Genomic DNA, 16,054 nt, shown 5'->3' on the forward strand with positions numbered 1-16,054 from the left:
AATATATAATTTAATATATATATATATATATATATATCGACATGTATATATATATATATATATAAACAAAATTTGCCTTTTTTGATACTCAAAAAAGATTGGGAGAACGCATCTGCACTTTTCGTTACTAAACAACAACTTAACATTAGTCTGGCTCCTATTTGTATGAGTTTTGAAATACTATTTAAAATACAAGGTATTTGTAGTAAGTGCACTAGTGTAAAGTTCTCCCGTTATATGGCTGTACCCCTCTCCAAGTTAAGCTTAGTCTCACGAGTATACTCTCCGTAGAACCTCTCCAGTTTCTGGTTGAACTTAGCGTTACGTTCATTGATGTAATCAATGTCGGCGTCGTCGTTATGCATTCTTCTTCTGCTGTACTTATCCCTCTTCGCAATTCTGTGACAAAATAACGAGTATTATTCAAATCCATACCAAGTCTGAGTACTTAATGCTAAAATACTAACTGCTTCTCCAAGTCCTCCACCATCTTATCCACAGCCTCCTTTTTATCCTCGTGAAGACCATGCAGTATAGTGTTTCTATCCCCGTAGAAAGCTGGCCCCAACTTTTCCTTGACGTTGTCATACGTCTCCATATTAGGTTTGATATTCTTCACCAGTCTATTATACTGACGAATAGCTGCTTGTTCATAATCCGAGAAACCCGGATCAGGATTCCTCTTGTTCTTCTTCTTCCTTGCAATTCGCTCTGCCTCCGTTGCATCTATGTGCAGTAACTTTATTCTGTCATAGTCCTCCCCCTATAAAAATACATAACATGAACACATCTGTCTTTTAATTAGTATTTACAAACTACATACTTTTTCTTGAGCCTCTTTCCTCGCAGCCTCGTCCTGCACGATCCATTCTGCCTGTCTTTTACGTGATTCCCAATTGGAAGGAAGCTTTTTCCTTTTGTCCTCTTCGACGACCTCCTTGTGGTTTTGCTGCCTGGCTTCATTCTACGAAGGTAACATTTAAACCGTTGGTTATTTAACCCTTTGCACTCCAAACCATTCTGGACATTGGCTATCAGCTACTCAGCGCTACTTTGTGGCAGAAACGTGCATTTACAGACCCTCGTATTATTTAGTATAGTTTTGGAACCAAGTGACGTATTATAATGATATTGGACTTATATGAATTGGTTGACATCGAGAAATGTATATTTGCAAAAAAATCAATATTTTATTTTTTATAATTTTGTACAGTGTAATAAACCTTAAAATACTCCCGAATATACATTGCAGGCTGATTTGTGCACGTTTGACAGTAATAAGTCGTTTGACGCCTGCCACCAGGTGTTTTCCTGTCAGAACAAACAATGCAATCCTGTTTTCTTTGTCTCACATCGGGAATATGTAGTTTATTATCTAATCTATTGTCTGCAGAAGATGTGGATGGACGTGTTCTCAATTCGTGAAAATCACCTCTCAACTGGTCAATGAGTGCCTTGACAAACTTGTGGTGCGTCATTGGCGTTTGATTATTTGTTTCTTTTGAGATGCGGTAAATAATGTAGGAGTTAATGACACACATTTCCAACCCCCAAAAAAGTAACTTCTTCCACTATTTCAGCGACTTACGGAGGAAACAATACGTCGAAGCGTATTGATCCGCACGAACCATTTCAGGCTTATTGACTGTTACAACAGTCATTTCCTCCAGTTTTAGACTTGTTTAATTATATTTATAAAACCCTCTATACAGTGCGAGGTATGCTCGCATACCGAGCTTTCTTCTACAAACTCTCCTTATCGCTCTTTTCAAGAGAAGTGCTTGGAATGTCGTGAGCACGCTTCTCACGTTCTCTTCTGACACAAAACCCGCTGACATTTTTTTTCCATATCTTAGTAATTTTACTATATTTTGATTTGATTTCTTGTGCCATTTCAAGAGAAAACTTCAGGGAAACATGCATGTCTCAAAAAGTTGCGCTGAAATAACTTAGTTCCCTGTAATTACTAATAAACTTTAATGTCCCATGAGAGGGGACATCCGAGTGATATGCTAGAATTACGATGTCCCATGAGAGGGGACAGCGGAGTGCAAAGGGTTAACTATTACTTTACCATAAAAAGGAAGCAATGTTAGCTCTATTACTAAAGGCTACGATACGAAAACAACCACTTGTTGCGACATTTCCCCGTCACACCGAAAACTCCCACGGACTACGGATGACGCACTTCTACGTCACATCGAAAACTCCCACTCGTTACGGACGAAGTATTCGTGCGTCACAAACTTTTCAACCGCGAAAGCGTTAAAATCTCAAAGGAAAATAACAATAAATCCCGTTCATCGTCTCTACTAACAAATTCCGCGATACTCACCCTCTTCGCGTGCAGATCCCGCAGCCGTTTCATCCTCTCAGCATGCTTCTCGGAAAGCGATTTTTCACCCGAGCTCGAGCCTACGTTCTCCATTCTGCAGCAAATGTCTCCGAAATGTCTCCACTAGGAAAGAGACTTCTGTCAATGTTCGTCGAGGTTAGGACGCCCAACTGTTGTAGGCGATTTGACCGTGGTGCGATAATGGATCGCGTGGGTGCCGACAGATGTCGGTGTTCGTTGACTCGCGGAGGAACAAGGCGAGCTCGGAGCTGATCCGATCACTGTGATCGTGCGGCGGCAGTGGTATCGTGGGTATTCGCGTCGGGGAAAAGTCGGGTGAATTTTGTCGTCGGCTGATAGGATCGAGCATACCGGCCGCGGTACCGAGATCTCGCGTCATTTTTCAGGGCGGTCCTCAGGGTCTCGCGGGTCCGCGTTTGCGCGAGCCTTGACGCTGCTTCTAGGTGAAAACGTGACGCAGAGAATTTTTCTATATCGCACGGCGCTGAAGAGAGCCCGAGCTTTTCGAGCGTTTTCCCGCTCGCGGAACAGGCTGCTGTTTGCTCGCGAACCGAAGGGGGCAGGAAAGCCTCGCGCGCCTAAACTCTCTCTCGCGCTCTCACTTATAACAACAACGTGTTATGGAGACCCTCGAGTCGAGTCGCGTGTGCCGCCTCTGCGGCAAGCACTCCGGTATCTCTATTTATATATTCGACAAGAATGAGAACCACGTGAAGAAAATCAACGCCGTTCTACCGATCATGGTACGTCACTAATTCTGCACAATTCTTCTCCCTCTGACTCTCTGCGTGCTGGCGTGCCCAACGTGTCATCTTCCGAACATCATGCACGCCCCTACCTCGAACCACCTTCCTCTCGCAATGATTCGAACGAGTTTTCGTTATTCAAATCGAATCAAATCTCCCATGCCACGATCTAGACGATATTACTCGGTTTTACTGTTACGACGGCGTTGAGCATCGACAAGTGGTATTTACGATGTCAAAAGTGAGGTTATCATTACTTTGCGCGCCAATATGCCTTGTTAATGACTCCCGTTATTGCGTAACTTTGGAAATGTAATAGCTATTTGTTGCTTCGATCAGGATCGCAGGTGAAACCTGCCCGAGGATTTGATCCTGGGGAAACCGGAACGGACGAAGACGGGACTTTGTCGAAATATCGAAATTATGACTCCTGGTAGAGTGCTCGGAGTTTATGAGGGTTGATGAATCGTTTTACAATCGTTTCATAGCATTTTAATGGTACCTTAATTATCCTGTAATTCTATAAACCATTATCGACGACGGTCGTAACCATCAGAAATTCAATTCTGCGGACATCGATTGGACTACGTTACGAACTTATCGTGTCAAATAACGTTAATCATTACAAACAATTCTTCTGCCAAATTCTCCCACCGGAATTTCTTTAATTCTTTCAATTTCTTTCCAACTCGTAGAAAATGTGCCACGTGTAACTACGTATATGCGACTTAGATTACTACATCGATACTTTGACCTTGAAATTAAAATGTTTTCACCGGAACTACGCATAACCATTTGTTCCATATTGGAACTAAAGCTTTTGGTACAACTTTATTGTAAACGCTGTTCAAGGTGTTCCCGAAGTTGCCGTTAAACGGAAAGGAAAATAAATCGTTTTAAAAGTATTAGAACTTTGGCACGTAAGATCCGTGTAGGAGTTTCAATCAATGTATAGTCCGCCCATCACACACACTTTCTACTTATCGAAGCCACGTTTGCTTGGTTAAAAAATTCGTTTCTCTTGCACGCCCAGAAAACTTAGATTTACATTTTTAATATATTTTTACTTTTATTTTGTACATTCGAATTTTACGAAGGATCATTCTCTCTTCCTCCTTCCATGCATACAGGGTAGCGCAAAAATCGCGAAGGAGTCTCAATAATAATTTTCTGACTTTTTCTCTTGCAATCATTAATTCCTTACACTCGACTGACAACTCCCGGGCGCCAATAAAAATAACGGGTTAAAATTATAAATATATTCTCCTCAGAAGTTTCTTAACACTTTGAACGCCAAACTAGAAACCCGAAAAATTCCATAAAATCAAAGTAAGTTATTTAATGAAATAAAAATGGCAAAAAATTAAATGTACGATACTGAGTAATCCTCCAACTTTCTTGCATGTTACAGTTCCTAATTATGTTTAGTACAACGAATATATCAACGTAAAAATTCATTTTAAAACCTGCACAAATAATTCCGTCAGCCACATATGGCTGACGTGGCGTTCAACGTGTTAATACATTCTTTGTTCAAGCACATATAATAAAAATCATATGAAAGCTGAATAAATTCAATCTTGTTCTTATAAAACAATACAGTAGACTGCCGTATAACGTGTAAAATAATTATTTGAGAGGTGCTACTCAAAATATTTATACAAGCGTCCGAAGATGCTTCACGGATAGTCGGCAGCCATCTTTTGTCTTCCATTAAAATGGAAAACAAGAGACAACGTGCAGCAATCGTGCACGTGTGACCAACTGAAAAAGTTTTGTCATTTATTGGAGATTTCCACTCAAACGAGCGTTTGTGAAATTTAAAAAATTCCGAATACAAAAATCGCAATAAAAAAGTGACCAGAGGTCATTATAGAAACAGGAATCGAACTACGAAATTTAGTATCTTCCTTTTCTATTTTTGGGGAAATTTTTTCTAATAAAATTTCAAAATCAGTCTTCGACATTCTTCCATGATTCCTAAACCCAACCTAACCTTAGTTTTCGAAGCAAATTGCTTCCATACCAGTAACCTTCACCTAAAAATTTGTATACAGATAGACATTGTATACAGTTTGTTAAGCAGGGTTGTCCGGGAGTCTACTGTTCGGTGTTTTGGATAATAAAAAAATTGTAGAACTGTTGCACGACCCTGAACGACACGTTGAGCGTCTTCACCCCCGCCTTCAGGATCGTACGATCGCGAGGAGATCCGCAGTAGCGGTATTGTATCGATTATGTATCTGTAGGTGCACGAGATGGACCTGTTGCCGAAACACATGTGCCATTGGTGCAGCTACAAGTTAGAGCAGTTTTACAAGTTCTTCGCCGACTGTCTGAAGACGGACACGAACCTGAAGGGTCAGTTATCATGGATGGGAAAGGAGGACCCACAGCAGAGGGTCGGTACACCGATGGTGCACATCGAGAACATCAAGATCGAGCCGCCGGACTACGACGCGTTCGGCATGACACCAATGGTCGGCGACGTGAACTACATCAGTTCCGTGAAATCGATGGCGTTCGAACCGGACGATATCCCGTATGCCCCATACCGATGCAGGTGCTGCTGTGATAAAATGGACCAAAGCAACCGGGCCGTATCAACAGACTATCAAAACACCGCGGTGTCGCGTTGCAACAGGCTGAACAACGAGATTGACAATCGGACCTATTCGAGGCCCGTCAAGGTCAAGCCGTTGAGCACCTTGACCCAAGAGACGTTCCAGGAACGATCGAACCCGTTGAAACCGGTCAACAAAAACGACAATCGTCCGAAAACGACTACTTACAGTCTGGGTCACATTAAAAACATCAAAAGCACGATTGTCGTTAACGAAGACGTTCAGGACACGATCGTTCGTAATCTGAGGCCCAGAAATGTACCGGTAAAATACGTGACGACGAGAAAGAAAGTCACATCTCGTGCCCAGTTGAAAGCCGCGAGATCGAAGATGGAGCCACCGAAGCCGCAGCTGGAGGTAACGCAGCTCAAGGTCGAGAGGCTGGATGATCTCGAAGGTAGGATTCTTAGGCCCAGGAAGAACCCGATCGATTATATAGGGCCGAAGAGGAAGTACTTGAAGTCCACTGATAAAAACCAAAGATTGAACGGCGTTGAGTTGAACGCGAGCGAGCACAAGGTCCGCAACATCGCGAGCAAGTTGAAACTATCCTCGGAACAGGTGTTGACCGCGATGGAGGATACGATCAACTTCGCGGTGAAGAAAGAGCAGCTGTCGGATCTCGAGGACTCGACGCTAAACGAATCCATAATCGCGCTGCCAAAGAATGAGACGAGTAATAGTCTTGCTGATAAACTTGACGCACTGCCTGATAAAGTCGAAAACGATAGGGTCAATTGCAGCTTGTTGGATCGCGAGCCGTCTGGTTTCAGCGACGTGGATGGATCGAGGGTGTTGAAGTCGCCAAATAAACGAGTCTCGGCGATACCGCAACCGCCGATGTGCCTAAGGAGCCATAACGTGTGCCTGAGAAACGGCAAAAAGAGGGTGTTAGACCAACTGGGCGTGTCCCCTAGCAAACTACGCAGAAATGGTTGCAATTCGACAGACTCGAGCAAATCGAACAGCAGAAATCCGATGAAAGCGACCAGAAGGTTCATCGACGTGAAGAACATCGCCGCGTCGATAAAGCTGTTCGATAATATCAAGCACTACTGCGATGAATGTAACACTAGCTTCGTTAACAGAGAGTTATTTAAATTGCACCCATGTTATCATTGAACTTCGATTAATGTGATCAGATAGAGATATATTTTTACTCGAGTAAATTATACGGATATTATCGAGATAGGATCGGCGATTAGTGTTATCCTAATGAGTAAGTTCGAGCTGGAAACTCTAACTCGGTGCCTGAGGTGCTCTGGGTTGCAAGGGTGTATCGAATTATGGGACCCTTTACTTGTAGTACTCGCGCGAACATACGCGTAGCTGTATGTCGAAGATAAACCTGCGAAGAATGTGTACCTTTAGAATGTATTTTGATAACGTGCAGTAAAAACATTAAATAATATAATACCTTATTCTTTTTATGATCGAGTATGTCTATAATATACAAGCCGTCAACGTGTTGACGGAAAATGTTACGAGGAATGTTACGATTTACGCTTAAGATGTTTATGTACAGTCAGTCGCAAAACTCTGTATATAATCCATAAGCTTGAAATATATTGAAAAATTGATCGTCGTTTTGAGAAAATTTATTTATTTTTATAGATTTATAATTGCACGATTTGAACGTCTGGAAATGTAAAAGCATGAGTCGCGTGCATTTTGAGTAATGTTGCAAATTTATGGGTTGTATACAGACTTGTGTGACTAATATAATAAATAAAGATTCACAATTCGCCTTCAAAGTTTAATAGATGTATTCATATTCTATATCTATATATATATATTTTTTATAAAATGTAAAAAAATATAGATTCGTATAAACAATATTGTGATATGCAGGTGTTCCACGTGTATATGTAATAATTTGTTATGTAGGTCTGCCGTCACTATGCACACCACCCTACAAAGACGATAGAATTCATTTTCCTCGAAAAGCATATTTAATATATATGTGGCGCAATGTTTAGAACGATTAATAAATATTGTTCGTCTTTTACAGCGGATAAAAATTCATTGTAAACGGAACGTTTACAAGATCCGAAGTACGGAAGTTTGCTCGTGCAAAATAGTTTTTCTCAATGTTCTATGCATTCTAATCTGAACTGTTATGAAACTTAAATTCTACGTTGTTAACGCTTACGAAGCGTACTCTCGACATCTTTTTGTGCATCATTATTGACTAAAAAAAACTGTTCTATAATATTAATTATTAATTTGACGAATAAAACATATGAATAAAATGCAATTACTGAACGAAAAATTATATTTTTCCACTAATTAAAAATTCTGTTATTATAAAGCAATAAAGATCCTACTTTTTTTAAAGTTCTACGCCACAAGAATTTCATTCAATTTGTACGAGGGTTTTGAATCTCAGGGTACGTCACTGGACAGGTGAGGTCGCTACGAGGCGGCCATCGAGCGAATTGAAACTGACAAACAAACAAAAAGATTCGGCAAGTGTCAAACCACTTCAGAAAGATGATTGATTATGTTAATTATAGTGGCCAAAAGTAGTGTCAATCGAAAATCCGAATGTCTTCGAACTCGAAAAAGTCCCCTCGCTTCGAGGACGTAAGTAACATCGATTTTTACACGGCAGTTACGTTAACCTGTTCCCATTTACAAAACCCGATCGGTTTCTTTTCAGATTGCAAATTATATACAGAATTTTTTCGATCCGAAAACAATAATAATAATATTGGGTTTTATTTTCCTACTGTTTTTAGTTTCGTACATAATTAATACAATTTTTATACAGCTGATATCAACTGAGGATGACAGCTTGGGCTCTTCCATAAGTTTGAGTGTAGGCGAAAATTCGGTTAGAATTAAAGAGAAACCTAAGGTGAATACGGAAGCAGCAACGAGTGAGCAAAATGAAAGAGAAAAGTGGTGGCTGAAAAAGCCGGACACCAGGCTTGAGGTTTCTAACGCCATTCAGATGGAAGTCAAAGTGAAGCAGACACCTTCACCATCGCCAGATGTTAGCTCTTCGATGAAAGAATTCCTGGAGAAAGAGAGAATGTGCAAAGTAATTAAAATATAGAACGCACAATTTCAAATACACTTATTCTTTCTTGTCTGATGTATCATTGTTTTACGTAGGCCATACATAAAAATGAAATTGAAGCAAAAGACAGAGACGATACCCTGTGTGACATTTTGGCTTCTGCAGCTTTTGACAAATATCCGTCTGATTTCGAGAGTAAGTCTATCGTACGTACACCGCTGGGAACTAAAAAGATTGGACATGGAAGAAATGTAAATCTTATTAGCCAGGCCTAATCTTTTTACCAGCTCACAATGTTCAGTATCGCTTGCGATAAGCAAAAACGAATTAGGATTATTAACACTTCTTTTTACACAGATGCAACCGACGAAGACATAGGTAGTATCTTAGAGGAGATGAGTAAGATAGCCGGAGCTCTTAGTCCGAATTCTGCTCAAGATCGTACGAAATCTAGGAACTCTTCCAAGAATCCCACGGAGGAAGAGAAGTCTGTGGAAGAGTTGTTAGAGGAGGCTGAGAAGCTTGTAAGAAAGAATAGTACTAGTTTATCTAAGAGCGGGTCGAAAACCGATACATTAGTACCTGAGAATATCCCTGAGGAAGTGGACACTCTTAACAGGGTCAGGCAATTGGAGGATAACATCTTTCAAATGATAGAGGAGGAGGTGCACAGAGAGACGGAGAAAATCAAAAAGAGTCCAAAGAACGAGAAGAGAAGGGAGAGCAGTCCTGGGTTCGAGATCCTGTACGAGAACGTGAACAGTCTAAGAGCTCCGAAAACGTTGGAGCTGCAAAGAAAGAAGTTCGAGGAACAGAAGGTGGAAGTATCGAGTAGCTCCGACTTGGACGATCCAATCGAAAGGCATTCGAAATCCGAGGAGCTGAAGATTACCAGGAAGGTGGAATCGGACAAGGATAATCTGCAGAAAGAGATAATCGACGTAGACAAAGACTTTTTCGAGGATGTACTAAAGAAATCAAAGGAGAGAGCCGAAGGAGGCATGTCGGGCAGCTCGAGCTTCGGACAGGAGGATTTCTCGCATTTTTTGAAGCTTTTACAGGGTCAGGCAGACAAGAAGGAGCAGGACAATCCTACGGATACTTCACAAACTGCTAACGAGAAAATGTCCGTTGAGGAGCAGAATCTCATGAACGACAAGAGTCCAGAATTCCCAGAGAAGGAGATTACAGACATATTACAAAAAGAACTACCTCAGACGGAAGATCCGAAAACGGTACACGAAACCGTGGAGACTGATTCCAGTGCAGGCGGAGACGACCAAAAATCGCCGCAAGATAGCGACAAAGAAGAGATGAAAATATCTGTTAAAAAAGAACAACAGTTTACGAAACACATGCCTGTGACAATGGTCAATAAGAAGGAAGAGCTGTTCACCGTCGGTCTAACGCCGAGGTTGGAGTTGTTTGCAGATGCGATTCCCAAGTTGTTGGCTGAGAGGTCGGTGGAGAGCGCGAGGGAACAGAAGGAAGAAGCTGTAGAGGAGACTGTTCAAAAGACAACAGCAAGGTCTGAAGTTAAATCTGTAGCAACGACTAGTCAGCGTAGCAACACGGAGCGAAAATCAAACCAGCCAGCTAGCGCGTCAAGCATTAAACCACCGAGAAAGGAGATCAGGTTCTCAAAATCCAAGAGCTACGATCAGATTTGCAAGCCACCGTTTAGAACTTCGTTAGAAAATTTAAGAACACCCAAGCCTATGGATCTCTCGAAGAGACCAGCTACTACTGCGACCAGAAGATCGCCACCACTGAAGCCAAAGTTGCAGCCCACGGTGAAACGAATCACGAGAGTCCCTCCTAAGCCCAAGGTATCTCCAAAATCAAACAAGGACCCTGTTAAGACTGGTTCAACGGTTTCTCTGTCTTCCATACACAAAGGGTACCAGAGATCACCGGACACTCAACCGAGGTTTACAATGGCTGGCGGCGACAACAGGCTGAGCACGACGAAAGTGAATTGGGAGATGCTGTGCCGCGAGGAGAAGCACAAGAACGCCCTTCTGAAGCAGCAGTTGGAGTCCGAAACGAAAATGTACAAGAGCCAGATGGACAACATGCGTATATCCTTCGAGGAGGAGCTGTTCGCTCTGAAGAAGCAGAATATAGTTCTAAAAGCGAAGGTGGACGAGCTCTCGTTGAGCGAAAGACGTCCGGAACCTCATCATAAGAAGGATACGAAGTTCATACTGATGGAGAAGGAGTTGGAGAAGCAGGAAAAATTGATTCGCGGCTATGAGACCGAGAACAAGAAGTTGCTGCAAGATGGCAAGCGGCTGCAGGAAGAGATGAAGCAGTTGCAGAAGCAAAAGAGTACAGCGCTAGAGTTGAACAAGACGCAACAGCTTGTGGACAGGATGAAGGACCTTGAAGAGGAGACTCTGAAGCTTAACTTAGAACTGTCCGACCTGCGAGAGAAGAACGCAGATTACGGATTGAAGAACGAAGACTTGAAGGAGCAGAATAATCTGTTGAACGACGAGCTGGAGATGTTCAAAGAGCAACTGAAAACGAAGAACGACTTTATCACCGATAGACTGCAAGCCATGACGAGCGCGGAGCTCGAACTGAAGAAACAGGTGGAGGATTTGTCGGTGAAACTGAGCTCGAAGACGGAACAGCTGCGAGTCGTGAAACACGAGTTCGACAAGGTCCAACAGAACGTGTTACCGTTGGAGAAGGAGTTGCTGGAGCTGAGAGTGAAAGAAGGGATTCTGCAGGAGAAGCTGCACGTGTCTAGGAGTCACGTAGAGCGCGAGAAGCAGCTGACGCAGAAGCTGAAGGATCAAGTGATCCTGGACAGCAAGAAAATCACGGACTTGAACAGGCAGGTGCGCGAAATGGAGCGAATACTTAAGAGAAAGAATCCTGACTCGGTCTCCGCTCTCATATTGACTGCGAATTCAGAGCAGGACAAAGTCGGGTCCGAGAAGGTCAAATTGTTGGAGGATCGGATAGCAAGTTTAGAGAATGAGATCAAGGTGAAGGACGACCTGGCGCAGCAGAAGCTGGTCGAATTTCAGAAGAAGTTCTCGGACATGAAAGAGAAGTACACAACGCAGATAATGGAACTGGAAGGGAAGTTGCTGGAGGCTACCATTAGGGATCGCAAAGTGTACAATGATATGTTCACGCAGACGGCAGCGAAATGCGTGGAGAATAAAAGCGTGGAAACAATCAGGAGAGAAGAGAGGGCAGGGTCCTTCGAGAAGGAGGAGAAAAAGGAGCAGAAGGCGTTGGTCAAAGTGAATTTGAAGTCTCAGAATCCTAAGGAGGACGCTCATCTCTTGGCCACTATAAGAGGATTGAAGTTGGAACTGACGAACAAGGATAAATCAGTTTCGAAGCTGTCCAAAGAATTCCAAGAGTTGCAGAAGACGAATAGGAGGCTGCAGAAGGAGAGGGAGAAGCTGCTGAATGATAGGAGATCCATCAAGACCATCGACTTCGAGAAGATGAACCGTGCTATGGTATCTTCTGACTCTAAGCTACTAAATCTGCGATCTACAGAGGGGAATGATCCGAATTCCAATGTATACCAAAATGGACACAATCACGAGACAAACACTCAACGATTGTCCGCGTCCGTGCAAAAGCTTTATGATCCTTTACAGTACACCGACAACGGGGACAATAATCTGGTGAAGAGGCTCACCGACGAGAACGACATCTTGAAGGAAGAACTGAGCAAGATGAACAAAGACTTCATGGCCCTCAAGAAGAAACGGCTGTACGACTTGAATCTCTTGCAGGAGGAGCACGAGCGTGAGATGGCCGCACTGCTCAAAGATTACAGTGTGAAAATCGGAGACTCTGAAGTGGTAAAGTTACAGGTCTGTAGTATTACGTGCAGTATTGCTGTTGACTTTTGTTTCTGCGTTTTATTGCGTTTTGCGAGGCCCGCTGTACACATCAGTATTATAAATTAAATTAGGCAATGCATATTTGTTTTAAACGTAATTCCAACGTCAGACGTTCATGTTGCTGAGGAGTACAGCGGATCTAAATGCTTGCACGTAGTACACTCTCACGATGAACAAACTGATCATGTACGTTCTCCCTATTTTGCCAACAGAGCCAGATAAACACGCAGGTGGCTGTGATCTCGCATTTGAAGCAGCAAATCGAGAAGCTGAGGGACTACAAGGAACAAGTGGTGGTTCTGAAGGCTGAACGGGAGCACTTGGAGAACAAAGTAAAGACTTTGAACGAGAAAGTCAAATACTTGTCGACACCAGTATGTGACCAACTATTTTAATATTGATAAAATGAAAAAAGTTGTAGAATAACTACTCTGCCGTGTTATTTCGAATGGGCGTATCTGATGAAAAGTTGGTCAAATATCTCATGAACGGCAAAGAAGATTTTCGACTGCGAATTTTATGCATTTATGGGAAAAATAAGTAGTTGAAACTGGTACATTATTTCCAGCATATTCTTTAAAATTATTAAAAGGATCCCTTACTTGCCCCCTTAATTATCAAAAGAATTCCCCTTACTCGTAATTGATACAATTTGTATTTTGCGTAAAGATAGATAAATTATTTATGTGCCACTTGGCAGGAATAACTTGATTTAGGCGAAAGTTGCAGCTACGCCCATCCGAATTAAAACGGCAATATTATCTTATTTTTTGCTGTATTTTTGGTTTCTAACTTTGATATCTGTTTTTCAGGGCACGGAGCAGCTGCAGTTGCTACAGGACAAGATAACGATTCTTCAGCAACGACATGAGAGCAGGGAGATGACGTTGCAAGGTCTGGTTCGCGATCTGCTCCGGAATCGAACGCAGTGCAAGGACTGCAAGAACGAGAAGGGCAAGAATCGGCAACTTTGCTACTTCAGGCAGGAGCTGGATCATATCCTTGGCATGCTCCAGGAGATCACCAACGTCCATTGACTCTGTAGATCAGCGGTAGATCAGGGTGGAAGCTAGTGCTCCCGTAATGTCGAGAGGAAAGTGCTGGATCTCCTGAAAGGAAGGACTTTTTCTCGATTCGTTGTTGGGCATTGTGATAATTTGTACTGTTACAGTGTGGAACCTAAGGTTTTGCTAGGAGACGTTATCGTTATATTGTTAGGTACTTTATAACAAGCACAGGCGAGGTATAGGATAGCTTCAATGTCCAGTATAATACTTCTGTAACATGCCTCGACTTTCGAGACGTAGCGAGACGCTTAGAAGCAGTGGAGACTATTTTGTCTTTGCGCTCGTCGGCTGGTAACTCGCTATCGTCTCGCGGCTACAGCGTGCCGAGTCGGTAGGGATAGAAACGCGACGCTAAGGGAGGAGAACCGTATCTTTGTATCACACGGAGAGCTTTAGAATTTCATTCTTGTTATCAATTTGGATTAAAATAGGATTATTCTGTATTACCAGTAGTGAAACTTTGTCAGGAATAACAGAAGGTCAACCGTACGAAATCTATCTATCGTATGCCTCGTTTGTGAGCAAAAAGTTAACAGTGTGCGCAGCCAAAAAGACAGACCGACGATTTTTGTCGGCCCCTTTCAAGATGGCGACCATTTAACTGTTCAAGGTCATTCTTGCAATATCTTTAGACATTGTTAGCGTATAAACCAGTGAAATCATATCGATCCTGGGAAAACTCGCGATTAACGATCGACTGGGATCACTGCCAAAGATATTAAAAAGGGAGAAAACAAAAATGAACAAAAAAAAAACAAACAAACAGGGAAACTAACAAACGACGATGTTACCGTTTTATCGTAACTGCTCGTCGACATTCCTTCTTGCCATTTTGTGCGCGCAAAACGCATGGACTACGTCCGCATTCGGAAGTATAATAAAACTACGATAGTCGTTTATCAAATGGACATAGAAATATTTTGATCTATATTTACTGAAACAAAAAAAAACAGACTTTTTATTTATCTAACGACTAGTGAGATTAAAAAGACATGTTGAACAGGACTGCTTCCGCCGATCGGAACAAGTAGCTTTAGTCTGGTACTTAATCACCGCGATGACTATTCCACGGGTCGTCTAGCCGTACTAAGTGTACAGCGAGTCATAGCCATAATCGTACACCGAAAATACTTAAAAAAGAGAATAAAGTTAAAGATAATACGAGAGAGAAAGCGTGACGAATATACATGTAAACCCTGAAACTCTCGCAGTGAAAATCGTATATGCGTAGAAAAGTGTTTTCAAGTTTTCCTAAATCGCAAGTTACATAGTCTGTCGGGATTAGGCAGCCAATCTTTTTTAGCAATCAGTGCGATTAATTGAAAGTTTTTGTACAATTTTGGCTGTGACTCGCTGCAGTTGGAAGCACGATCAAAACGAGATATCTTCCAGATTCGCGTAGACCGTAGTTTTTTACATGAGGCTTTTTTAGATCGCGCTGTATATGTAAGCGTTGTCTTTGATTGTTTCGACGATCGTATTTATTTTCTATTTATACAGGGTGTCCTAAAGTGGGCGCCGTTCGCGAGATATGTCGCCTGCGTTCGGACACGTTGTGTATGCGTTCATTATTTCGCCATCAACGAAGCCATTTCTACACATCCAGAGTCGTCCAGAGTTGTATGTGTATTTAGTACACTTTAAGGATAATCATTAATTAAACTATATTTGCACCCACGAAAGCACACGCATATCGCACAAATCGACGTGTCTTCAGTGTAACATCTTCTTCAATGTTCTATCTCGTTCTATTTGTAGCTTCATCGTCGATTATAGAACAGTCGATTGTTTTCTGTGTCGTTGGCACCTGTTTTCATCGAATCATTAAGAACACAACTACGCACGCAGGCTATACAATTTTACTTCATCAAGACTGGATGTTATGTCAAAAACAACATACCTTTTTTTATAGTTATTTTTAAGCAAAACCGCCGTGATGTACAAACCACGAGATTATAACTTTAATAAATTAATTTTTCTTCTCTTTACCATTTATATTCAACTCTTTCTTAAGCATCTAACTTTTTTCCTTCATAGCAATTCCGTTCAAAACTATCCAGTTTTCCACTATTATTTTCTAAGTACTTTGTTAACTGTAATTATTAACACTAGGTTTACGGAGCCTTAAAAATGACTATTCTGTTTATATTACTTTACAAAAATAGCAAAGAAATAAATGTGTTGAATAATTCGTCGATGCATCTTTACAATTTCAATAATTGCCAATTGAAAATATTAGTACTCCGTAAACCCAGTGTTAAGACTTTTTTAGGAAGCTCAAACTTAGTTTGTATAATAGTGTCTTAAAGTTCGAAGATTCACAATCGAAAGTTTCTTCATTTCTTTAGGACAATC

General features: G+C 41.7%; 3 protein-coding genes across 4 annotated transcripts; 2 read left to right on the forward strand and 1 right to left on the reverse strand.

Annotated features, from left to right (window-relative positions):
* Positions 1-8: 8 nt before the first annotated feature.
* On the reverse strand, positions 9-2,474 carry LOC143359471 (pre-mRNA-splicing factor SYF2). 2 transcript variants are annotated; one of them, XM_076797412.1, is made up of 4 exons: positions 2,336-2,474; positions 824-964; positions 468-763; positions 9-399 (listed from the first exon to the last, which is right to left on the reverse strand). In XM_076797412.1, exons 1-4 carry the CDS (start codon positions 2,426-2,428, stop codon positions 234-236), a joined length of 696 nt encoding a protein of 231 aa, XP_076653527.1. In that variant the 5' UTR covers positions 2,429-2,474; the 3' UTR covers positions 9-233. The 2 variants fall into 2 exon arrangements, with proteins under 2 accessions (XP_076653527.1, XP_076653535.1); XM_076797420.1 differs by lacking the exon at positions 2,336-2,474 and adding an exon at positions 2,075-2,139.
* A 494-nt stretch (positions 2,475-2,968) lies between these two features.
* Positions 2,969-8,022, forward strand: LOC143359422 (uncharacterized). The gene is made up of 2 exons (XM_076797356.1): positions 2,969-3,099; positions 5,352-8,022. The coding sequence occupies exons 1-2, from the start codon at positions 2,977-2,979 to the stop codon at positions 6,846-6,848; spliced, it is 1,620 nt and encodes a 539-aa protein (XP_076653471.1). The 5' UTR covers positions 2,969-2,976; the 3' UTR covers positions 6,849-8,022.
* A 40-nt stretch (positions 8,023-8,062) lies between these two features.
* LOC143359339 (uncharacterized) lies at positions 8,063-15,694 on the forward strand. Its single transcript, XM_076797236.1, has 6 exons — positions 8,063-8,312; positions 8,500-8,772; positions 8,847-8,946; positions 9,109-12,602; positions 12,845-13,006; positions 13,445-15,694. Exons 1-6 carry the CDS (start codon positions 8,274-8,276, stop codon positions 13,667-13,669), a joined length of 4,293 nt encoding a protein of 1,430 aa, XP_076653351.1. The 5' UTR covers positions 8,063-8,273; the 3' UTR covers positions 13,670-15,694.
* Positions 15,695-16,054: the final 360 nt, after the last annotated feature.

This window comes from Halictus rubicundus, chromosome 1, assembly GCF_050948215.1.
Source record: "Halictus rubicundus isolate RS-2024b chromosome 1, iyHalRubi1_principal, whole genome shotgun sequence".
Taxonomy (NCBI): domain Eukaryota; kingdom Metazoa; phylum Arthropoda; class Insecta; order Hymenoptera; family Halictidae; genus Halictus; species Halictus rubicundus.